Source organism: Ambystoma mexicanum, chromosome 3q (genome assembly GCF_040938575.1).
Source record: "Ambystoma mexicanum isolate Mex_15411 chromosome 3q, UKY_AmexF1_1, whole genome shotgun sequence".
Lineage (NCBI taxonomy): Eukaryota > Metazoa > Chordata > Amphibia > Caudata > Ambystomatidae > Ambystoma > Ambystoma mexicanum.
In genome coordinates, this window is record NC_090926.1 from 217,793,398 (window position 1) to 217,819,700 (window position 26,303).

The following is a 26,303-nucleotide window of genomic DNA, read 5'->3' on the forward strand; positions in this document are numbered from 1 at the left end:
ACCAGGGAGTTATAGCACCTGTACCCTGCCCCATCAGGGAGTTATAGCACCTGTTCCCTGCCCCACCAGGGAGTTATAGCACCTGTACCCTGCCCCATCAGGGAGTTATAGCACCTGTTCCCTGCCCCACCAGGGAGTTATAGCACCTTCACCCTGCCCCACCAGGGAGTTATAGCACCTGTTCCCTGCCCCGCCATGGAGTTATAGCACCTGTTCCATGCCCCACCAGGGAGCTATAGCACCTTTACCCTGCCCCATCAGGCAGCTAGAGCACCTGTACCCTTCCCCACCAGGGAGTTATAGCACCTTTACCCTGCCCCATCAGGGAGTTATAGCACCTGTTCCCTGCCCCACCAGGGAGTTATAGCACCTGTATCCTGCCCCATCAGGGAGTTATAGCACCTGTTCCCTGCCCCACCAGGGAGTTATAGCACCTTCACCCTGCCCCACCAGGGAGTTATAGCACCTGTTCCCTGCCCCGCCATGGAGTTATAGCACCTGTTCCCTGCCCCACCAGGGAGTTATAGCACCTGTACCCTGCCCCATCAGGGAGTTATAGCACCTGTTCCCTGCCCCACCAGGGAGTTATAGCACCTTCACCCTGCCCCACCAGGGAGTTATAGCACCTGTTCCCTGCCCCGCCATGGAGTTATAGCACCTGTTCCATGCCCCACCAGGGAGCTATAGCACCTTTACCCTGCCCCATCAGGCAGCTAGAGCACCTGTACCCTTCCCCACCAGGGAGTTATAGCACCTGTACCCTGCCCCATCAGGGAGTTATAGCACCTGTTCCCTGCCCCACCAGGGAGTTATAGCACCTGTACCCTGCCCCATCAGGGAGTTATAGCACCTGTTCCCTGCCCAACCAGGGAGTTATAGCACCTTCACCCTGCCCCACCAGGGAGTTATAGCACCTGTTCCCTGCCCCGCCATGGAGTTATAGCACCTGTTCCATGCCCCACCAGGGAGCTATAGCACCTTTACCCTGTCCCACCAGGGAGTTATATAGCACCTGTACCCTGCCCCACCAGGCAGTTATAGCACATTTACCCTGCCCCATCAGGGAGTTATAGCACCTGTACCCTGCCCCACCAGGGATTTATAGCACCTGTACCCTGCCCCACCAGGGAGTTATAGCACCTTTACCCTGCCCCATCAGGGAATTAAAGCACCTGTACCCTGCCCCATCAGGCAGCTAGAGCACCTGTACCCTGCCCCGCCAGGGAGTTATAGCACCTGTCCCCTGCCCCATCAGGGAGTTATAGCACCTGTAACCTGCCCCACCAGGGAGTTATAGCACCTGTACCCTGCCCCACCTGGCACTTATAGCACCTGTACCCTTCCCCGCCAGGGAGTTATAGCACCTTTACCCTGCCCCCTCAGGCAGCTAGAGCACCTGTAACCTGCCCCACCAGGGAGTTATAGCACCTGTACCCTGCCCCACCAGGGAGGTATATCACCTTTACCCTGCACCACCTGGGAGTTATAGCACCTGTACCCTGCCCCATCAGGCAGCTAGAGCACCTGTACCCTTCTCCACCAGGGAGTTATAGCACCTGTACCCTGCCCCATCAGGCAGCTAGACCACCTGTACCCTGCCCCACCAGGGAGTTATAGCACCTGTTCCCGTCCCCACCAGGGAGTTATAGCACCTGTACCCTGCCCCATCAGGGAGTTATAGCACCTGTTCCCTGCCCCACCAGGGAGTTATAGCACCTGTACCCTGCCCAATCAGGGAGTTATAGCACCTGTTCCCTGCCACACCAGGGAGTTATAGCACCTTCACCCTGCCCCACGAGGGAGTTATAGCACCTGTTCCCTGCCCCGCCATGGAGTTATAGCACCTGTTCCCTGCCCCACCAGGGAGCTATAGCACCTTTACCCTGTCCCACCAGGGAGTTATATAGCACCTGTACCCTGCCCCACCAGGCAGTTATAGCACATTTACCCTGCCCCATCAGGGAGTTATAGCACCTGTACCCTGCCCCACCAGGGATTTATAGCACCTGTACCCTGCCCCACCAGGGAGTTATAGCACCTTTACCCTGCCCCATCAGGGAGTTATAGCACCTGTACCCTGCCCCATCAGGCAGCTAGAGCACCTGTACCCTGCCCCGCCAGGGAGTTATAGCACCTGTCCCCGGCCCCATCAGGGAGTTATAGCACCTGTAACCTGCCCCACCAGGGAGTTATAGCACCTGTACCCTGCCCCACCTGGCAGTTATAGCACCTGTACCCTTCCCCGCCAGGGAGTTATAGCACCTTTACCCTGCCCCATCAGGCAGCTAGAGCACCTGTACCCTTCCCCACCAGGGAGTTATAGCACCTGTACCCTGCCCCATCAGGGAGTTATAGCACCTGTTCCCTGCCCCACCAGGGAGTTATAGCACCTGTACCCTGCCCCATCAGGGAGTTATAGCACCTGTTCCCTGCCCAACCAGGGAGTTATAGCACCTTCACCCTGCCCCACCAGGGAGTTATAGCACCTGTTCCCTGCCCCGCCATGGAGTTATAGCACCTGTTCCATGCCCCACCAGGGAGCTATAGCACCTTTACCCTGTCCCACCAGGGAGTTATATAGCACCTGTACCCTGCCCCACCAGGCAGTTATAGCACATTTACCCTGCCCCATCAGGGAGTTATAGCACCTGTACCCTGCCCCACCAGGGATTTATAGCACCTGTACCCTGCCCCACCAGGGAGTTATAGCACCTTTACCCTGCCCCATCAGGGAATTAAAGCACCTGTACCCTGCCCCATCAGGCAGCTAGAGCACCTGTACCCTGCCCCGCCAGGGAGTTATAGCACCTGTCCCCTGCCCCATCAGGGAGTTATAGCACCTGTAACCTGCCCCACCAGGGAGTTATAGCACCTGTACCCTGCCCCACCTGGCACTTATAGCACCTGTACCCTTCCCCGCCAGGGAGTTATAGCACCTTTACCCTGCCCCCTCAGGCAGCTAGAGCACCTGTAACCTGCCCCACCAGGGAGTTATAGCACCTGTACCCTGCCCCACCAGGGAGGTATATCACCTTTACCCTGCACCACCTGGGAGTTATAGCACCTGTACCCTGCCCCATCAGGCAGCTAGAGCACCTGTACCCTTCTCCACCAGGGAGTTATAGCACCTGTACCCTGCCCCATCAGGCAGCTAGACCACCTGTACCCTGCCCCACCAGGGAGTTATAGCACCTGTTCCCTGCCCCACCAGGGAGTTATAGCACCTGTACCCTGCCCCATCAGGGAGTTATAGCACCTGTTCCCTGCCCCACCAGGGAGTTATAGCACCTGTACCCTGCCCAATCAGGGAGTTATAGCACCTGTTCCCTGCCACACCAGGGAGTTATAGCACCTTCACCCTGCCCCACGAGGGAGTTATAGCACCTGTTCCCTGCCCCGCCATGGAGTTATAGCACCTGTTCCCTGCCCCACCAGGGAGCTATAGCACCTTTACCCTGTCCCACCAGGGAGTTATATAGCACCTGTACCCTGCCCCACCAGGCAGTTATAGCACATTTACCCTGCCCCATCAGGGAGTTATAGCACCTGTACCCTGCCCCACCAGGGATTTATAGCACCTGTACCCTGCCCCACCAGGGAGTTATAGCACCTTTACCCTGCCCCATCAGGGAGTTATAGCACCTGTACCCTGCCCCATCAGGCAGCTAGAGCACCTGTACCCTGCCCCGCCAGGGAGTTATAGCACCTGTCCCCGGCCCCATCAGGGAGTTATAGCACCTGTAACCTGCCCCACCAGGGAGTTATAGCACCTGTACCCTGCCCCACCTGGCAGTTATAGCACCTGTACCCTTCCCCGCCAGGGAGTTATAGCACCTTTACCCTGCCCCCTCAGGCAGCTAGAGCACCTGTAACCTGCCCCACCAGGGAGTTATAGCACCTGTACCCTGCCCCACCAGGGAGGTATATCACCTTTACCCTGCGCCACCAGGGAGTTATAGCACCTGTACCCTGCCCCATCAGGCAGCTAGAGCACCTGTACCCTTCTCCACCAGGGAGTTATAGCACCTGTACCCTGCCCCATCAGGCAGCTAGAGCACCTGTACCCTGCCCCCCCACCAGGGAGTTATAGCACCTGTTCCCTGCCCCACCAGGGAGTTATAGCACCTTTACCCTGCCCCACCAGGGAGTTATAGCACCTGCACCCTGCCCCGCCAGGGAGTTATAGCACCTGTTCCCTGTCCCATGAGGGAGTTATAGCACAAGTACCCTGCCCCACCAGGGAGTTAAAGCACCTGTACCCTGCCCCATCAGGGAGTTATAGCACCTGTTCCCTGCCCCACCAGGGAGTTATAGCGCCTGTACCCTGCCCCATCAGGGAGTTATAGCACCTTTTCCCTGCCCCACCAGGGAGCTGTAGCACCTTTACCCTGCCCCACCAGGGAGTTATAGCACCTGTTCCCTGCCATGCCAGGGAGTTATAGCACTTGTTCCCTGCCCCACCAGGGAGTTATAGCACCTTTACCCTGCCCCACCAGGGAGTTATAGAACCTGTACCCTGCCCCACCAGGAAGTTATAGCACCTTTACCCTGCCCCACCAGGGAGTTATAGCACCTGTACCCTGCCCCACCAGGGAGTTATAGCACCTGTACCCTGCCCCACCAGGGAGTTATAACACCTTTACCCTGCCCACCTGGGAGTTATAGCACCTGTACCCTTCCCCACCAGGGAGTTATAGCATCTTTACCCTGCCCCACCAGGGAGTTAAATCACCTTTACCCTGCCCCATCAGGGAGTTATAGCACCTGTTCCCTGTCCCATGAGGGAGTTATAGCACAAGTACCCTGCCCCACCAGGGAGTTAAAGCACCTGTTCCCTGCCCCACCAGGGAGTTATAGCGCCTGTACCCTGCCCCATCAGGGAGTTATAGCACCTGTTCCCTGCCCCACCAGGGAGTTATAGCGCCTGTACCCTGCCCCATCAGGGAGTTATAGCACCTTTTCCCTGCCCCACCAGGGAGCTGTAGCACCTTTACCCTGCCCCACCAGGGAGTTATAGCACCTGTTCCCTGCCATGCCAGGGAGTTATAGCACTTGTTCCCTGCCCCACCAGGGAGTTATAGCACCTTTACCCTGCCCCACCAGGGATTTATAGAACCTGTACCCTGCCCCACCAGGAAGTTATAGCACCTTTACCCTGCCCTACCAGGGAGTTATAGCACCTGTACCTTGCCCCACCAGGGAGTTATAGCACCTGTACCCTGCCCCACCAGGGAGTTATAACACCTTTACCCTGCCCACCTGGGAGTTATAGCACCTGTACCCTTCCCCACCAGGGAGTTATAGCATCTTTACCCTGCCCCACCAGGGAGTTAAATCACCTTTACCCTGCCCCATCAGGGAGTTATAGCACCTGTACCCTGCCCCCTCAGGCAGCTAGAGCACCTGTACCCTTCTCCACCAGGGAGTTATAGCACCTGTACCCTGCCCCATCAGGCAGCTAGAGCACCTGTACCCTTCTCCACCAGGGAGTTATAGCACCTGTACCCTGCCCCATCAGGCAGCTAGAGCACCTGTACCCTGCCCCACCAGGGAGTTATAGCACCTGTTCCCTGCCCCACCAGGGAGTTATAGCACCTGCACCCTGCCCCGCCAGGGAGTTATAGCACCTGTTCCCTGTCCCATGAGGGAGTTATAGCACAAGTACCCTGCCCCACCAGGGGGTTAAAGCACCTGTACCCTGCCCCATCAGGGAGTTATAGCACCTGTTCCCTGCCCCACCAGGGAGTTATAGCACCTGTACCCTGCCCCATCAGGGAGTTGTAGCACCTTTTCCCTGCCCCACCAGGGAGCTGTAGCACCTTTACCCTGCCCCACCAGGGAGTTATAGCACTTGTTCCCTGCCCCACCAGGGAGTTATAGCACCTTTACCCTGCCCCACCAGGGAGTTATAGAACCTGTACCCTGCCCCACCAGGAAGTTATAGCACCTTTACCCTGCCCCACCAGGGAGTTATAGCACCTGTAACCTGCCCCACCAGGGAGTTATAGCACCTGTACCCTCCCCCACCAGGGAGTTATAACACCTTTACCCTGCCCACCTGGGAGTTATAGCACCTGTACCCTTCCCCACCAGGGAGTTATAGCATCTTTACCCTGCCCCACCAGGGAGTTAAATCACCTTTACCCTGCCCCATCAGGGAGTTATAGCACCTGTACCCTGCCCCCTCAGGCAGCTAGAGCACCTGTACCCTTCCCCACCAGGGAGTTATAGCACCTGTACCCTGCCTCACCAGGGAGTTAAATCACCTTTACCCTGCCCCATCAGGGAGTTATAGCACCTGTACCCTGCCCCATCAGGCAGCTAGAGCAACTGTACCCTTCCCCACCAGGGAGTTATAGCACCTGTACCCTGCCCCATCAGGCAGCTAGAGCACCTGTACCCTGCCCCACCAGGGAGTTATAGCACCTGTTCCCTGCCCCATCAGGGAGTTATAGCACCTTTACCCAGGGAGTTATAGCACCTGTACCCTGCCCCGCCAGGGAATTATAGCACCTGTTCCCTGCCCCACGAGGGAGTTGTAGCACAAGTACCCTGCCCCACCAGGGAGTTATAGCACCTGTTCCCTGGCCCACCAGGGAGTTCTAGCACCTATACCCTGCCCTATCAGGGAGTTATAGCACCTGTTCCCTGCCCCACCAGGGAGTTGTAGCACCTTTACCCTGCCCCACCAGGGAGTTATAGCACCTGTTCCCTGCCGCGCCAGGGAGTTATAGCACCTTTTCCCTGCCCCACCAGGGAGTTATAGCACCTTTACCCTGCCCCACCAGGGAGTTATAGAACCTGTTCCCTGCTGCGCCAGGGAGTTATAGCACCTGTTCCCTGCCCCACCAGGGAGTTATAGAACCTGTACCCTGCCCCACCAGGGAGTTATAGCACCTTTGCCCTGCCCCACCAGGGAGTTATAGCACCTGTACCCTGCCCCACCAGGGAGTTATAGCACCTGTACCCTGCCCCACCAGGGAGTTATAGCACCTTTACCCTGCCCCATCAGGCAGCTAGAGCACCTGTACCCTGCCCTGCCAGGGAGTTATAGCACCTGTTCCCTGCCCCATCAGGGAGTTATAGCACCTGTACCCTGCCCCACCGGGGAGTTATAGCACCTGTACCCTGCCCCATCAGGGACTTATAGCACCTGTTCCCTGTCCCACCAGGGAGTTATAGCACCTTTACCCTGCCCCACCAGGGAGTTATAGCACCTGTACCCTGCCCCACCAGGGAGTTATAGCACCTGTTCCCTGCCCCGCCAGGGAGTTATAGCACCTTTACCCTGCCCCACCAGGGAGTTATAGCACCTTTACCCTGCCCCGTCAGGGAGTTATAGCACCTGTTCCCTGCCCCACCAGGGAGTTATAGCACCTGTTCCCTGCCCCGCCAGGGAGTTATAGCACCTTTACCCTGCCCCACCAGGGAGTTATAGCACCTTTACCCTGCCCCGTCAGGGAGTTATGGCACCTGTTCCCTGCCCCATCAGGGAGTTATAGCACCTGTTCCCTGCCCCACCAGGGAGTTATAGCACCTTCACCCTGCCCCACCAGGGAGTTATAGCACCTGTACCCTGCCCCATCAGGGAGTTATAGCACCTGTTCCCTGCCCCACCAGGGAGTTATAGCACCTGTACCCTGCCCCATCAGGGAGTTATAGCACATGTTCCCTGCCCCACCAGGGAGTTATAACACCTTTACCCTGCCCCACCAGGGAGTTATAGCACCTGTTCCCTGCCCCGCCAGGGAGTTATAGCACCTGTTCCCCGCCCCACCAGGGAGTTATAGCACCTTTACCCTGCCCCACCAGGGAGTTATAGCACCTGTACCCTGCCCCACCAGGACATTATAGCACCATTACCCTGCCCCATCAGGGAGTTATAGCACCTATACCCTGCCCCACCAGGGAGTTATAGCACCTGTACCCTGCCCCACCAGGGAGTTATAGCACCTTTACCCTGCCCCATCAGGGAGTTATAGCACCTGTACCCTGCCTCATCAGGCAGCTAGAGCACCTGTACCCTGCCCCGCCAGGCAGTTATAGCACCTGTTCCCTGCCCCATCAGGGAGTTATAGCACCTGTAACCTGCCCCACCAGGGAGTTATAGCACCTGTACCCTGCCCCACCTGGGAGTTATAGCACCTGTACCCTTCCCCACCAGGGAGTTATAGAACCTGTACCCTGCCCCACCAGGAAGTTATAGCACCTGTACCCTGCCCCACCAGGGAGTTATATCACCTTTACCCTGCCCCATCAGGGAGTTATAGCACCTGTACCCTGCCCCATCAGGCAGCTAGAGCACCTGTACCCTTCCCCACCAGGGAGTTATAGCACCTGTACCCTGCCCCATCAGGCAGCTAGAGCACCTTTACCCTGCCCCACCAGGGAGTTACAGCACCTGTTCCCTGCCCCACCAGGGAGTTATAGCACCTTTACCCTGCCCCACCAGGAAGTTATAGCACCTGTACCCTGCCCCGCCAGGGAGTTATAGCACCTGTTCCCTGCCCCAACAGGGAGTTATAGCACAAGTACCCTGCCCCACCAGGGAGTTATAGCACCTGTACCCTGCCCCATCAGGGAGTTATAGCACCTGTTCCCTGCCCCGCCAGGGATTTATATCACCTGTTCCATGCCCCACCAGGGAGTTATAGCACCTTTACCCTGCCCCACCAGGGAGGTATAGCACCTGTACCCTGCCCCACCTGGAAGTTATAGCACCTTTACCCTGCCCCATCAGGGAGTTATAGCACCTGTACCCTGCCCCATCAGGGAGTTATAGCACCTCTACCCTGCCCCACCAGGGAGTTATAGCACCTTTACCCTCCCACATCAGGGAGTTATAGCACCTGTACCCTGCCCCATCAGGCAGCTAGAGCACCTGTACCCTGCCCCGCCAGGGTGTTATAGCACCTGTTCCCTGCCCCATCAGGGAGTTATAGCACCTGTACCCTTCCCACCAGGGAGTTATAGCACCTGTACCCTGCCCCATCAGGCAGCTAGAGCACCTGTACCCTGCCCCACCAGGGAGTTATAGCACCTGTACCCTGTCCCACCAGGGAGTTATATCACCTTTACCCTGCCCCATCAGGGAGTTATAGCACCTGTACCCTGCCCCATTAGGCAGCTAGAGCACCTGTACCCTGCCCCGCCAGGGAGTTATAGCACCTGTTCCCTTCCCCACCAGGGAGTTATAGCACCTGTTCCCTGCCCCATCAGGGAGTTATAGCACCTGTACCCTGCTCCATCAGGGAGTTATAGCACCTTTACCCTTCCCCATCAAGGAGTTATATCACCTGTACCCTGCCCCATCAGGCAGCTAGAGCAGCTGTACCCTGCCCCGCCAGGGAGTTATAGCACCTGTTCCCTTACCCACCAGGGAGTTATAGCACCTGTTCCCTTCCCCACCAGGGAGTTATAGCACCTTTACCCTGCCCCATTAGGCAGCTAGAGCACCTGTACCCTGCCCCGCCCGGGAGTTATAGCACCTGTTCCCTTCCCCACCAGGGAGTTATAGCACCTGTTCCCTGCCCCATCTGGGAGTTATAGCACCTGTACCCCGCTCCATCAGGGAGTTATAGCACCTTTACCCTGCCCCATCAAGGAGTTATATCACCTGTACCCTGCCCCATCAGGCAGCTAGAGCAGCTGTACCCTACCCCGCCAGGGAGTTATAGCACCTATTCCCTTCCCCACCAGGGAGTTATAGCACCTGTTCCCTTCCCCACCAGGGAGTTATAGCACCTTTACCCTGCCCCAACAGGGAGTCATAGCACATGTACTCTGCCCCATCAGGGGTTTATAGTATTTGCTATTAATGTTCATCACCAGTAACAGCGTTTTCAATGGTGCAGACTCAGTCCAACCGATGTCCATTCCCTTCGCTCAGTTTTAATTTTGTTTAAAATATGAATCTCTTCTTTTTCCTTTCAGCCCATCCCTTGGGTACCAAGGCTACCACGGTCATCCCAAGAGCCAGGGGTCCCCCTTCAATCACAACCCTTCCATGCCTTTCATGGGTCACCTCGAACACTACCACAACAGGGCTGCGGGCATGGTCCAGCACTTGCCGGGACGTGGCTCGGCCAAGCTCTGCCAGGTGAGTGGAGTCATTTCTTTTATAAGCAGGTTTGCCATCACTTGACTTACTCCTACTCGCAAATGGAGGTAATCTGAGTATTTCTGATTTGCACCAGACTTATTCCACCTTGCTAAGCATGAAACATGTTAAATCAGATTGACTCACAGCAACTTCTTTTATGAACAGCACAGTCCTCTCCAGGGGTGAGACAGGTGCAAGTCAGTTACTTAGAGCAATTTCTTTTATGAACAGCACAGTCGTGTCCAGGGGTGAGACGGGTTCAAGACAGTTACTCAGAGCAACTTCTTTTATGAACAGCACAGTCCTCCCCAGAGTTAGACAGGTGGTTGTCAGTTACTCAGAGCAACTTCTTTTATGAACAGAACAGTCCAGGGGTGAGACAGGTGCAAGTCAGTTTCTCAGAGCAACTTCTTTTATGAACAGCACAGTCCTGTCCAGGGGTAAGACAGGTGCAAGCCAGTTACTTAGAGAAAGTTCTTTTATGAACAGCACAGGTGTAAGGCAGGTGCAAGGCAGTTAGTCAGGGCAACTTCTTTTATGAACAGCACAGTCCTCCCCAGGGGTGAGACAGGTGCAAGTCAGTTACTCAGAGCAACTTCTTTTTGAACAGCACAGCCCTCCCCAGGGGTAAGACAGGTGCAAGTCTGTTACTCAAAGCATCTTCTTTTATGAACAGCACAGTCCTCCCCAGGGGTAAGACAGGTGCAAGTCAGTTACTCAGAGCTACTTCTTTTATGAACAGCACAGCCCTCCCTATGGGTAAGACAGGTGCAAGTCAGTTACTCAGAGCATCTTCTTTTATGAACAGCACAGTCCTCCCCAGGGGTAAGACAGGTGCAAGTCAGTTACTCAGAGCTACTTCTTCTATGAACAGCACACTCCTCCGAGGGGTTAGATAGGTGCAAGTCAGTTACTCAGAGCAACTAATCTTATGAACATCACAGTCCTCCCCAGGGGTAAGACAGGTGCAAGTCAGTCACTCAGAGCTACTTCTTTTATGAACAGCACAGTCCTTCCCAGGGGTTAGATAGGTGCAAGTCAGTTACTCAGAGCAACTTCTTCTATGAACAGCACAGTCCTCCCCAGGGTTAGACAGGTGCATGTCAGTTACTCAGAGCAACTTCTTTTATGAACAGAACAGTCCAGGGGTGAGACAGGTGCAAGTCAGTTACTCAGAGCAACTTCTTTTATGAACAGCACAGTCCTGTCCAGAGGTAAGACAGGTGCAAGTCAGTTACTCAGAGCAAGTTCTTTTATGAACAGCACAGGGGTAAGACAGGTGCAAGGCAGTTACTCAGAGCAACTTCTTTTATGAACAGCACAGTCGTCCCCAAGGGTGAGACAGGTGCAAGTCAGTTACTCAGAGCAACTTCTTTTATGAACAGCACAGTCCTGTCCATGGATGAGACAGGTGCAAGTCAGTTACTCAGAGCATCTTCTTTCATGAACAGCACAGTCCTCCCCAGGGGTAGGACAGGTGCAAGTCAGTTACTCAGAGCTACTTCTTCTATGAACAGCACAGTCCTCCCCAGGGCTAAGACAGGTGCAAGTCAGTTACTCAGATCAACTTCTTTTATGAACAGCACAGGCCTCCCCAGGGGTAAGATAGGTGCAAGTCAGTTACTCAGAGCAACTAATTTTATGAACAGCACAGTCCTCCCCAGGGGTAAGACAGGTGCAAGTCAGTTACTCGGAGCTACTTCTTTTATGAACAGCACAGTCCTCCCCGGGGGTTAGATAGGTGCAAGTCAGTTAGTCAGAGCAACTAATTTTATGAACAGCACAGTCCTCCCCAGGGGTAAGACAGGTGCAAGTCAGTTACTCAGAGCAACTTCTTTTGTGAATCCCATTGCCCTCTCCCAGGATAAGTCATGGGTATGTCAAACTTACTCATGGTAACTTCTTCATGAATCAGACTCAGAGATTTCTTTGCCCTTATGGTTGTGAATAGCTCTCATGATTTTGGTTGTCACGTACCCAGAAACATTGGCCACCATTGCGCAATGGTGTGCTCTCTGGTTACCCCTTTCGAACTGCATATTCCCTTCCCATGGTTGTGTGCTTGTGCGTTAACTGGGTTTTCCGCATGGTGTACATTTTTTTTTAATTGACGATCCCTATTTCTTTTTATTACCATAGATCGGCGCGTTTGATGACCACTTTTATTCCTGTGGTTTCTTTGGTCAATCGTTGTGTTGGAAAGAGGCTTCCCGTGACCAGTTTTGGATTGTTTGTTGAGAAGATATTTGAGAGATGGAGAATGGGTTCTGGAATTAATGTGCAGACTACTTTTGTGTCGTGGTGAAACCGTGCACCCTTGGTACCACGGCAAATGTGTGCAGAGTAGCAATGGGGAGATGAGCGGGTTCTAATATGGCGTTATAAACCCGTTTAATGGGCTGTACCGGGGTGACGGCCGGGCTGCCCGATTTAAAGGCCTGAGTGAAGCAAGGTCGTTTAACCAGGGTACTGGGACATTACCCCGGAATAGCCCATGGAACGGGTTAATAACGCCATTAGCACACCGAGTTACCAAAGCGGTAACCCGGAGTGTTAAAAAAAAGTATTTTCATTCAAAGAGCGGGACGTATGCGGCGTCCCGTACATTGAATCAAAATACTGTGTAAAGATGGGCGCCATGGTTGAGGAAGATGGGGCTCCATACAGAGCCCCTCTTCCCTTTACATGGCTGCCAAACGGAGCAAGGAGAGAAGCTGCAGGAGCTGCGGCGATGGTAAGTGAGGTTTGGGGAGTGCAGGAAAAATGACGGCAGTGGGGGAAGATGGCGGGCTGGGTAGCCGGCGATTAGGTGGCTTGGAATGCGGACTAGATCGGGAGTATCAGCCCACGTTTCTAGCTTCCTGATTGGCCGGCTCCCGCACACAGGCTGCTAATGTTGAGCAAAGTCAGTTCTGTTACATGGAAAATATGGAACTCAAACTGACTTTGCTCAGAAGAAATCGATTGTCTTGGGGCATCACCAGCGAGACACCATTTTATCTCTTGCATGAGTTGATGCTGCACGTTAAGAGATACCTCGTGCACTGAGTTGTGGGGGTGGCTTTCGACTAAACAGCAATCCTTTGCTGTACGTTGGGAGCCTATAGAATGCATCCATTTAGTACAGTCTTGTGATTTGGTTTTTCTCTCATTCCATTTCATGGTACCATGAAGATGAAGCTGGAGCCAATGGGGAGCAATGGCCTGGAGTCTCTCAATGGGAAATGCATGGAGGAGAGGTCGGAAGGGGATGTGTCCAGCCCCGCTTCGACCGGGACACAGGTACAACAATAAATCGACCTCAACTTGCTCTACGTGACAAATATGTTCAGCAAGACTTAAAGAAGAGGTGTCCAATTGCAGCTGTCAACTTTCTCCGCTTTCTTCCAATTTAGGCTGACTGGCCAACAGTACTTTGCATGCTGGGACGTGTAGTTCTTCCTTTCATATTATAAATGTGGACCCTCACGTCCGAGCCTGCAAACCTGCTTATCACCAGAAATGAAGGAATGAAGAGCTATAATCAATATGAGCATATGGCAGATACAGTATGTCTCAGTGAGAAGAAGAAAAGTGTGAAATTACAAACATTTCCTCCTTCAATGAACCCAATTTAATAGAAAATGTACATTCTCAAAATAGGCCGGTTTTTACTACCACATTTTTCTTTGAAAGATTGTGTTCAACAAGATCCTTTAATTTTTTGCTGCATAATTATTATGTCAGTTTCACCAGCAATTCACAATGATGCCGAAGTAACTTTTAAAGCGTGTTCCATCAACAGGTGAAACATTGTTAATTCTGCAAAGTCACATTTCCAACTGTTTTAAATGTTGTTCTTATTTGCCCTTACAATCGTTTAGTAGAGCGTCGATGAGTTATAATTGTTAGTTTTCAAAGTCATAAATAACTTTTCTATCTTTTAAAAACAGTTGAACATGTTTGATAAAAATTTCTACAAGTTGGATTTTTTTTACAGAAAGTTTTCATCTTTTGTCAAAATGCTGAGCTTGCTGTGTACATATTCCTTTTGCTGCAACACTTAGTGTGAATACAAACAATGTAAATCGAATTTGCGCAACTTTGACAATGGGGCTGTGTGTAAACGCTTGTAACGACCGACAACTTGCCAAAGTTTCAGAGTTTTCAATTGTGTGGAACTGCACCTCAGGGTGCAAACATGCAGCACATCTGATGTTCATTGCATGTCACCCCCGCAGGCCAGCCAACGGACACACGGGGATGGTCGGCTGCGCCCCAAAACGTATGCCCCATGCGTACAGATGGATCCACAATAACCGTTAGCAATATAACACATTATTGAGGTATTTTTAAAAAAACACGTATAACACAAAAGCAGATGATTGCAATCATAGCTCAGGAACCTAATCATGTGTAGTGCTGCGCTTTTTCGACTCAACAAATAGTTGCATTCATTTGGTTTTTCTGCATATCCGCTCTAAACATGTATGACATTGATTTACATATAATGCATGTCAGTGTACATTTCTGTACTAATTGAGCATGTCAGGATTCACAGGTCGATCCTTGCTGGAGTGGCAGCACACAGCACTGGCAGCACGTGGCACCATGAGATGAGACACACTGCAGGATAGACCAGCACAGCATGAATGCCAGGGCCCTCCTGCCCGCTCCCTCAGCTGCCTAGTCTGGATCCATGGGCCCGAGCTGGCCAGCGTTCCCCGGCTTTCCCACCAGTGCAGATTTACAGACACATCTGAAACTGACCCGCCGAGTAGTCAAATCCAGTCGGTGATCAGTACATTCAATTTCCATGTACATTATCATCTGCATGTTGGTTTGGTCATTCTGAAAATCTGGCTGGATTTTACCATTCAGTGCCCACGCTAGAACAGTAACACACCATACCAGGGTGTTCATTCCTCAGGGCACTTGGCACAATGCCAGCGTATACAGAAACGAAGACCTGTTTGCCAGGCTTATGCACTCTGCCTTTGTCTCTGTCCACTGGTGGCCTCCAGACACTATAGTGCCAGGTTCACCACCGGGACTAAGTGGGAGTGATCAGGGGATTTTCCTAATCACCCCTGGGCTCGTGATCCACTTGTTTGATGGTGCAATCCAGCCGCCTTGGTCACCCCACTAGAAGTCCTCAAAATAAGACAGAGGTCTTTCCCACGATTCACATTCATGGATTCTTTCCAACATTAGATGTAAGGCTGGACTTCCCAAGCCACCCAATGGCAACACCACTTTCAAGAATTTCACAATGGCGAAAGAGAAAACCTATATACCATTGCTGAACTGGATTAGCATTGTAGGTGCATTTGGAAAAAAATGTCCAGCAAACATTAATGTTACCAGAAAAGAATCCTTGAAAGTATCAGACAAAATATATAAATACTACATATACAACACAGGTCATCTGAATTTCACTATTTGGTGGGTAGACGAGTCATGCTAATTAAATTAGATCACTATACGCCCGTGACGATGACAATATTACAAATGTAGGTTGATAATTTTTATGCCAAAATAGAACATTATTACAGTGGAATAGCAGGTGAGGACATTGCAGACCGGCTTAGTATCTTGCAGAGGCGAATCCTGGAAATAGCGAACAGTTCCCTTTCTCCATATGCGTTCAGTGCATAAGCAAAGACTCCCAGTGCTTTAAGTGGGTGGTCAATTGAGGGGAGCTCTCGTAAGGGACGGTGGCCTAAGTGCAAGTGCTTAGGCCACGCCCCCAACAAGAGCACCCCCCCCAGCCCTTGCCTTCAAGCAACCATGGTTAAAGAATTGCCTGCGGTGGCCGCTGCCCCTCCCAGGCAACCCTTTAACCACACAGCTCCTTGAATGCAAGGGCTGCCTGCAGCGTGATGTCTCTTTATTCCGAAACAGCAGTAGTAGGGCTGTGTTGGCCAGCCTCTCCTTTTATTTCTGAGTAAGGAGCTAACACGCAGTGCAGGTTAGCTCTTTACTCAGAAACAAAAGGAGAGACCGGCCAACCCAGCCCTCCTCCTGTTTCGGAAAAAAGAGACATCACGCAGCAGGTTTAGCCGCCGAAGCGCTGCTCGGTTACACGGCTGACTTCAGGTGTCAGCATTTCGGATTAGAAAAAAGAAACAGGGATGCTTTTTCTGTTTTCTAATCTGAAATGCTGACACCTGCAGGCAGCGGCGTAACTGTGCACGGCTCGATTTAAGGGCTGCCTGAGAGTTTGGCGTGCCTGCGGCTCGTCGGGGTGTGCCCCGGCAGGGCTCCGGCTTGGGAGCCCATCTCCGAGACAGCTGGAGCTTAGCCCCGGCACACTTAAAGCCCCCTTGACTCATATTTTCACTGTTCTAAATGTTTTTCAACTGGAAGCATTGCTGCCTGACCCACTTTCAGCAAAGAGGGCCTGGTTTTAATTGGAGCAGTGCTTGTCTTCCCCTCTCACCTCACTGGGCAGACATTGGTGGGCAGCGTGAGACTCTCTCCTCACTGGGCAGACTGGATGCACATTGGTGGGCAGCGTGAGGAGCCGGCATTGGTGGGCAGTAGGAGGAATAGGCACTGGACTGGTGTGTAATGTGTCGACTTAGCAAGTGTGGAGGACTTTAGGTTTTAGGCCCAGTCTTCACAATCGGGCACTTTATAACATTGCTATACTCACCTCTGTACTACGAGGGGCTTCAGGCTCCAGTCTGCACACTCTGCACCCCTACATCTCCTGCCAGTGCTTGACAAGGTATTGCACCCTTTTCTAGGATCCCCTACTTGGAATGCTGGACGGCCGGGACGACCTCGATAAGGAGGATGGCAAATTCGAAGCGGACGTGGTGTACGAGACCAACTGCCACTGGGAAGGCTGCAGCCAGGAGTTTGACATCCAGGAGCAGCTCGTGCACGTGAGTTCCTCCCTGATGCAGCCCTTGAAGGAGATCCACCGTGCTCAGCACTTGTGTGCATTGCTCAGTGCCGTGGGTGGCCATTTTGTTTGCAGGAATCCATTTTAAAAAACGTCCCTTTATTGACATTATTGTTGTTAAAGTAATTTACGGTGGCGTTCTGCTGATATGTCCTACCCTTTCCCATAGTTGAATGGTTATTGGCATGAGACTTAAAGCAAATGCTAAACAACCACTGGCAAAAGCAAACAGTTTCGGATTTTGTGTAGTTGTCGGATAGACATCTGGAAAGCCCTTCCATAACGGCACTACGTGTCCATAAGATGGCAACAGCTGGTGAATGATGAGAGTAGCTGGGCATAAGATGGCAGAGCCTGGCTAATGACTATCTAGTGCAGATAGACGTGTCAAAACTGATGGCTTTGCCGAAGCTTGTTTTTAACAGGTCTTTGTTGCAAAGAACAGATGTGAAGACACACACATTGTTTCTAGAATAATAGACACACTTGGTTCGGACATTTTTATTGCATTGGGACCATTTATAGCTCATTTATATTCTCATGTAATTAAGCCATACATTCTTATAAGACTGGTTAAAAATATCACATGCATGCCCTATACAGCCCAAAGTTTGATGTTACGTTGTGATAGAGCTAGCTGAAATATTTCACAGGAGTAGGTGTTTTGAGCCAGGAGGGGTAATGCAAACGTTTCACTCAATGGGTGGCGCTAACGCACCATCTAATAGCCAAAACTGAAAACGTCCACCACACAAATGTGACACAGCCTCCTTCCTTGCCCCCACTGGGATGCCCCCTTGATGCAGTCACCACAAGGTAAGCCCTGTCCCAGGATCCCATAATCAGTCTGACTTTGAGAATGTCCTAATTTTCCAAGCATGCTTGCTGGGCCGTGCAAACAGGACTCCTGCGCCCTGAGAACAAGGGCAGGCTAGCCAAGAGAAGCCGCGAGCACTCATCACACTTCCCTCTGTCCCTTCTCCTCTGCAGCACATCAACAACGAGCACATCCATGGCGAGAAGAAAGAGTTTGTGTGCCACTGGCAGGACTGCTCCAGGGAGCAGAGGCCATTCAAGGCCCAGTACATGCTGGTGGTGCATATGCGGCGTCACACGGGGGAGAAGCCACACAAGTGCACAGTGAGTAACCACATAGCCTGCCATTCGGGTGTGTTTCTGCGTGTCTGTGTGTGCGTTTTTGTGGCTCAAGGTAACGAGGAGCATGCAAGAGTTAACAATAATTGTGTGCGTCCTTAAATCCGGGATGGGTTTAGTTGGTTTCTGGGAGAGATGTTATAAACGCGGAGAGCAACAAACACCTAGTGGTTGTGGAAGCAGGAGCAGGATACCTCCTTCTTCTCGTTGGCATGCCTTTCAGACCCTGTTAAAATGGAAAGGTGGTCTAATTTGCATATGTAGACTTTGAGGGTCATTACGAGTTTTCCAGTAACCTGCCTGCACTACCGGCGGGTTACTGGCAAACCCGCCTTACCGTTACCAGCATCTGATATCTTGGTGTTACTGGGCTATTACAGGGACCGGAAATGACGTACGTTCCCATGGGATGGAAACTACTGAATCACTGGCTCCAGCATTTGCAATGCCGGTGATTCACTGGCACCGGCATTTGCAGCGCCGGTGATTCACTGGCACCGGCATTTGCAGTGCCAGTGATTCACTGGCTCCAGCATTTGCAGTGCCGGTGATTCACTGGCTCCGGCATTTGCAGTGCCAGTGATTCACTGGCACCGGCATTTGTAGTGCCAGTGATTCAGTCATTTATCAGCCTCTTTGGGCCTGATCTTCTGGCAGGCCAGGCCTGCTGGTAGATCACAGCCCTTACCGGCAGACTTGGAGTGAGCCGGTCCGGTATAAATGCCAGAGCCAGTATTCCTGGCATTTATACTGGCATTTTTATTGGACCGGCTCACTCACAATGAGCCCCTTTGAAACTCTGCAAAACTCTGCAAAATAAAACATAGGCAAGTTAGCCTGCGTAGTGGGCTGCACTACCTAAGTACCACTTTGTGGTTACATTCAGTAGGTATAATTGTTAATATCTTTAATTCAAGTCTTCATATCAATTTCATACACCAAACACTTCTTTGTTTTTCTTCATTAACGCCAACACGTAGCTCATTTGAATTGAAATCGTTTGCAGATGCAGCTACAGCCGATGCATTTCGGACTATAAAGTCCTTCTTCGGGGGTATATTAGTCACCTTTAGTCATACAAGGCAAACAATTGTCATATCATGTGGTACAGACCATGTTCAATAATCGCAGTGTTCCCTAATAACTGTGCCAATATATCGAGCCATTATTCCCACGTTCACAGCATTATAACATCACGGCAGCGCATCGTCATTGCGTATGAAATGAAACCATAATGAAATATAATCCCCACACAATGCACACATGGAACTAAGGTTTGGAGAAAGGAAATTGTTTTACGGGAAAAGGGCATTTTGTGGGCCGCATATGTGATCGCTTCGGCGGTCCGATACACACACTGCGCTTGAAAAAGACCCCAGAGAAGCCCTAGCAAGTGTACTACAGAAAACGAGACCACAGTGGTCCACACTATGGTGGGTTTTCTCAGGATCTGTAAAATAATCTTTATGTGTCTCTTTAATAATCTTAAGTGAATGTTGAATGCATTAACAGTAGGTGTTGTTGTTCTTTATTGTGTGGTATATGTTTATGTTATAAAGACCTTCGGCCCAATTCATGAAACCTTCTTGGCGCAAGTGAGGAGATGCGCGAGCAGTAGCAGCCAAGTCCGAAGGGGCATCTGAATGGGTACATCTTGGATGCACTCCTTCAGATACCCTTTTCCCCTTTGGAAATTTGCTGAAATAGTTGGGCATTTCTTGGCATTTAAAAGTACATTCCGAATTGACAAACAGGATGTGCTTTAAAATGCCCAGGAACGAGGGCCTCCCCCTTGGGCCCTTTGAAACAGTTACAGGGGGAGGCACAAATCATGACATTGTAATTTTTTAACCTGTCATGTTTTCTTTTTAAGTGTGACAGCCGCTGGTTAAACCGCGGCTGTCACTACATTTCCATCCCCTCAACGAGGATGTAAATGCAATTTTCTAAGGTTATTTCACTGAGATGGGCCCTTTAACAGCCCATCTCGGTGAAACGCGCTCCCAGCAACGACGTGGTTGCTCAGAGCCTGTCAAACATTAGTGTCAAGAGCGAGTATGCATGGCGGCTGGACAGCTCATCTTTGTGTTTTGTCCAGCCCTTACAGAAATGCTTAGGTCGCCTTTGTGATAATGGTGACTAGAGCATTTCTGAAAGAAGCACATATTAAACGAGTGCATTCTCTGTGCTCCGTTCATTTGCGCTGCTTTTTGAGAATCTGGCCCCTTGTGTCAAGATATAATAAAGAAATAAAAGTTGAAAAGGAGAAAGTTTCGCACGAGAAAATGGGACGGATCAATCCTCCCAAAGTAATTAATTTGGTGGAAACGGCTTTGGATCACAGAAAATGTGAAATTGCAGCTCTAAACATGGTAATGCCGTTACCAAAAGCTTACAGGTGACGTGGCCTATGAGATCAGAGGTTGGGTTGCCTAGACTGTCTGTAACTGGCGAGCCATAACAATGTCCTGAGGTTCTATCCATTGCGGCTGCCATTTTGGATCCTGCAGACTTCGCTGTGCCTTGCTTGGCCCAGTGGAGCTCAGCAGCATGCAGGACAGAAGACCTGCTTTGGCTGCAGCCAAGCTGTAAGGGTGTTCTCCAATGTCTTACCCTGCCGGAGTATTTGGGGAGCAGGCCGACCGGGTGGGCTGAGTGTGGACCTGCACTGAGGTAGGGGAAAGGAGGGATGTCCAATGGTTATGTTGCGTGTAGAAGCCCGAACAGCCCACAAAGCAGAAAGCTCTCCTCTACACTGGCCCATCTCTAGACTATGGGAATCATACAGGGAATTTGCTTTCCTTCAACTTCTGATTGTCAGCTAATCAAAACAACCCCCCACCATTTGATTTGTCATTGTGTGTCATGCTTTGCGTGCATTCTTTCTAATTTGTTTGGGAAGAACAGATTTAGCAGTTATGTGATATCCCATTGGCTAAACAATTCCACAAATACATTGCTACTGGGTTATTTTGTAGTACTGAATGCTCTATTGTGTCACAGTTCTTGGTAGACTCAGTGCTCATAGTTTTAGTTATGTTAGAGAAATTCACTTATCTCAGGGGTATACTTTGGCGGTAATAACGCAACTTTTTTTCTGCAGCTCATGAACAATGAGCCGACTAGATTGGACTGACAGTCGTTACTTCCTTCATCTATTCAGCTATCTTACATATTTTCAAGTTTCCCATTGTTGTGTAAAGGTCCAGGCTAGGAAAAGGCGTTATCACAATTGGCATGGACCGCTCTGTTAACTTCTCATTTTGCCTTTCAGTTTGAGGGCTGCAACAAGGCCTACTCCCGGCTGGAGAATTTGAAGACTCATCTACGCTCTCACACGGGCGAGAAGCCCTATGTCTGCGAGCATGAAGGGTGCAACAAGGCCTTCTCCAATGCCTCCGACCGAGCCAAGCACCAGAATCGGACACACTCTAACGAGGTACAGAGCAGCTAGGTCACCACCATCTTGGATGAGGCACCCAGTGGAGCATAACTATGCTTTTTGCATCTCAGCCATGATCACTGTACAGAGATGTTTATAATCAAAGTTCGTTTCAGTGAGGAAAGGATTATGGAATGTAGGAAACCCTGCTTTGTCCCATGCTCTCTCTAAATTCATTTTCCGAAATATTATAAGTGTACATCCATCACTTAAGCTAGGGTATACATCTTTTAAAATATTGCTTTCCATTGGATTTCAGCGTATTGAGAAGCAGCCTCCTGATGGAGGTAGAAAAGGTTTTCATATTGTCAATAACTGTCTTAGCAGAACTGAAGTTTAGCACTGGCAAATAGGCCTTCCTTTAAGGCTTGCTCATGAATGGTCCCTTATAGAGCAAAGACAGGTAAAGGGGTTTGGTAGCTCCATCAAGAAGGCTGAAGTCTAAGGCCCTCATTACAACTCAGGCGTTAAGGGTTTAACGGCGCCGTCGGCGCAGTTAACCCTTAACGCCTCATTACAAGTGTCCCTTTGCGGGTTGGTGTTTAACGCCTGCTTTTAGCAGGCGTTAAAAATCCAACCCGCAAAGGGACTTTGGAGCTAATTACGGCACCGTAATTTACGGTGCCGTAATTAGCGCCTTCCACATTCCCATTATGCCCTATGGGGGCAAAAATGGGAATGGGGAAGGGTAAATGGTGAATGGGGAATTACCGCCCCACTCACCTTGGAATGGGGCGGTAATTCCGCCATCCACCATGGCGGAATCGTAACCTTAGCGGCATGGACCATGGTGCTAGTAGCACCATGGTCCTCCGCCAAGGTTGTAATGAGGGCCTAAGCATTTTATAAAGTACGAGCCCTGGTAAAACTGGACTTTGGGCCTCATTACGAGTTTGGTGGTAATTTGGCAATAAAGCCAGTGAATTACTGCCAAACTTGTTACCATTACCGCCACTTGGTCCTGTCAACCTACAAAGTGAGTACCAGTGGTGGAAGAGCAGTGTTAATCCACATTATTGGAGTCCATAGGACTGCATGGGGATTTTGGTAAAATTACTGCAAGTGGTAATCCCGCCATGGCAATTTTCGCTGACTTTTGACCTTAGCGTGGAGGATATGGCAGCAACGTTGTTTCACCAAAATGCCAGGGGTAGCGGAAGTGACATCACATGACGCTTGATCTCTGATGACATCATGTCATTTGACCCCACCCTGAAGTGACATAATGGGAAGCAATAGAACACGACCTTTCATCCCTTTAATGAGTCTAGCAATTATTGGATGGAATTCCAGAAAGACAAATTATTTGTTATTCCTATTCTTTCTTATTTAGGGTCACTGCTCAGTGTGTAAACCGCCTGTTTTTTTTTAAAGAGGCCTCAACAAAAATACCAGCCACTCCAGAAACAAAGAGCCACATAGCACTGGCCACAGCCCAGGAGCTTCAATGTGTGTAAAAAATGTGTTTAAACCATTTTTTTTAAAAGTTATAATTTCTTTTCTATTGGGATCAGGGGACAACTCAGGGGTCACAGGTACGACCCCTGCCAACCCCCAAATGACGTCCATAGGATTTGTTTCTGCATCATGCTGGAGGTAATTCCCCCACTTCAAGATCAAACTCTGATTTTGGAGGTGCAGTAAAAACTGCAGTAATCCTGTCACCACAAAAATTGACAATAATTCACTTACTGCCAGTTTTTTACTGCACCGCCAGACTTGTAATGAGGGAGGCGAAAGCAACAGCCTGTATTTGTCTCTCTATGGCACCAGCCCCTCACCCATTAACAAGATTCCAATCTCTTCCCCTTATACTCAGGGTTGTTGTGGCTCGTCACTAGAGCATCGCAAACTGCCTGCCCTACTGAATGGCACTACGTTGCCTGAGGCTTAACTCCTTCAAAACTCAGGCCATGTACCGCTGGCTTCCATTGCCTTACCCTTCCTCCCCACTCCTCCATATTTCCCCCTGACAGCCTTACCACACCTTCTGTGGCTTGCAACCTCGGGGGTTCACTTGACAGTGATCTGGAACTGGAACAGTTAATTACCTTCACTGCTACAGCTGTCGGTGTCAGCCTCCTAAACCTCTGCAAAACATCTTACCTTTTACTCTGCTAACACTGTAATCTCCCCCCATCTCCTCAGCAGGGTCCACTGCTGCGCCACCTCCCTCACAGACTCCCTCACCCCACTACCTCACTACCTCTCTATTCCTCGCCCTCCCCTGTGCTACCGCCTGCTTCCACCCAAAACTGGAAAACCCCACCCCATGACATTAAGTCCATCTCACCAGTTTCAGAGGTGAAGATATGATATGACAGGTTATTTATAACGCACTTAGTACCCAGAGGTTTCTAAGCGCAGACCCAGGGATCGAACCTGTGGTGCTCCGTGTCCTTGTGTTTCCAAGGCGATAACGTTGCCCCGGCGCTATCCTTCCGAGACTCTGATAGCGCTGAAGCAGCATCTCCCTTCCCACAAATGAGCACCCTAGATGTCTTGCCTGGACCATGCGCCTCCTCTCTGTGTATAGGTCTGAATACTTCTATCTGATCATCACGTAGCATATGCAAATACGGGCATTGTTTGTTATCATTGTCTGTGTCACCCTCCCTTGCTGCGCCCTCACCTCCCTACTAAGCCCCGGTGGCATATCTGCCCTTGAACCTCATTTCCCATTGCGGCTTGGGATCGACGTGTCCACCACAGGTGCTTATGTACAGCCTTTCTAGTCGAATAAACACGGACTAACAAATCTCCTAGCGTTTCGGAGTGAGCTTTCTTACATCTGGCCACACGGGGGCAGTGGAGGTCTGTGATCTCCTCATTTGAAAAAAGCAGGGCTTTTTATGTACAAAGCTTGTTCCTCAGTCCCTCTCTCACGTCCTCGGTACATATGGCACCCAGCGAATCACAGACGATTTCTCACCAAGGGGATGCCAAATAATAATAAAAAAATGCAAAGGTGAACACACAAATTAATACATTTCACGAGAAGAAATGCAATGTATAGAACCATTTTGCATAAAAAGTGATATAACGTTTAGGAAATACATAAATAAGACAAGTATCTGAACAGTTTGGAAAATGTGTGAAATGTGTGTCCATTTTTCTTGCTCACAAGGCATACCGAGCTGTTGGTCAATGAAGAGGTTTCCCAACAAGCCTATGAAAGACCTGTGCGTTTGGGGCAGGAGTCCAGGGCATTTGGCGGACTCCGCCCCAGCCATAGCGACGTTTCATCAGCACTGGCTCGAGAGCCTCCTCTGGTGGCACGTCGCACTCTGCTCAGCACTGACCATCTGAAAATCACATTTTTGGGGCGCACCCAGAAACTCACAAGGGTCAGAAAATATCTAGAAAAATCATGTTATTGTTTTAGGCTTTTCCTTACCCCGCTGGCACATTTTATAAAAACCCCGAAAGGAAAATAATTGAAGTCAGGCTTTGGTTTCAAGGTATGAGGTGTGATTTTGCTGCTCACTGTTTTGTTTCAATTTGTATTTTTGAAATCTGACGATATCTTCTTTTGCCAGAAACCCTATGTGTGCAAGATCCCCGGCTGTACGAAGAGGTACACAGACCCCAGCTCCCTACGCAAGCACGTGAAAACCGTGCACGGGCCGGAGGCACACATCACCAAGAAGCACCGAGGGGACAGCATCACGAGGAGCCTGGGGGCGCCGGACGGCGTGAGGCCTATGGCAGGCCCCAGTGGTGAGCAAGATGGCGACGGGAGGCGAGAAGAGGGCAAACTTATGGTGCCGGACGGGATGCTGGTAAGTAGTCCATTCTAATGTTCTTAAGCCTGTTACTTTCTTACACAGCAATAGGAGGACACCTCATCCAGGGAAAACACAGCCAGCATGACCTACCTGGCCATGCGGCCCACTACTCAGATGTAGGATTTCACGTAGCTGTACCCTCTACCGTACAAGGAATCCCGGGCCCCATACGCTTGTACCTTCCACGCATGAACCCTACAGGGAAATCAGGACCCAAGCAGCCGGGGCGCTCCAGCTATGCACCCACAGAAATAGGAAATCCAAGGTCCAAGTAGCCAGGACGTAGCAGGCATGCACCCACAGAAATAGGAGATCCAAGGTCCAAGCAGCCAGGACTTCGCAGGCATGCACCCACATGAAATATAAAATCTAAGACCCAAGCAGCCGAGGCATCCCAGGCATGCCTCCACAGAAATAGGAAATCTAAGACCCAAGCAGCCGAGACATTCCAGGCATGCCTCGACAGAAATAGGAAATCTAAGACCCAAGCAGCCGAGACATTCCAGGCATCCATCCACAGAAATAGGAAATCTAAGACCCAAGCAGCCGAGGCATCCCAGGCATGCCTCCACAGAAATAGGAAATCTAAGACCCAAGCAGCCGAGACATTCCAGGCATCCATCCACAGAAATAGGAAATCTAAGACCCAAGCAGCCGAGGCATCCCAGGCATGCCTCCACAGAAATAGGAAATCTAAGACCCAAGCAGCCGAGGCATCCCAGGCATGCCTCCACAGAAATAGGAAATCTAAGACCCAAGCAGCCGAGGCATCCCAGGCATGCCTCCACAGAAATAGGAAATCTAAGACCCAAGCAGCCGAGGCATCCCAGGCATGCCTCCACAGAAATAGGAAATCTAAGACCCAAGCAGCCAAGACATTCCAGGCATCCATCCACAGAAATAGGAAATCTAAGACCCAAGCAG

At 50.9% G+C, this 26,303-nt stretch overlaps 1 protein-coding gene across 1 annotated transcript in view; it reads left to right on the forward strand.

The window, feature by feature from the left end:
- The window catches only part of GLI1 (GLI family zinc finger 1), a 318,627-nt gene that overhangs the window by 282,821 nt on the left and 9,503 nt on the right, over window positions 1-26,303 (forward strand). Inside the window, exons 5-10 of the mRNA XM_069653582.1 lie at window positions 9,934-10,099; window positions 13,277-13,384; window positions 16,834-16,974; window positions 17,985-18,134; window positions 21,424-21,588; window positions 25,131-25,373. Of these exons, the coding sequence (XP_069509683.1) occupies window positions 9,934-10,099; window positions 13,277-13,384; window positions 16,834-16,974; window positions 17,985-18,134; window positions 21,424-21,588; window positions 25,131-25,373 (973 nt within the window). The remainder of the gene's footprint in view (window positions 1-9,933; window positions 10,100-13,276; window positions 13,385-16,833; window positions 16,975-17,984; window positions 18,135-21,423; window positions 21,589-25,130; window positions 25,374-26,303) is intronic.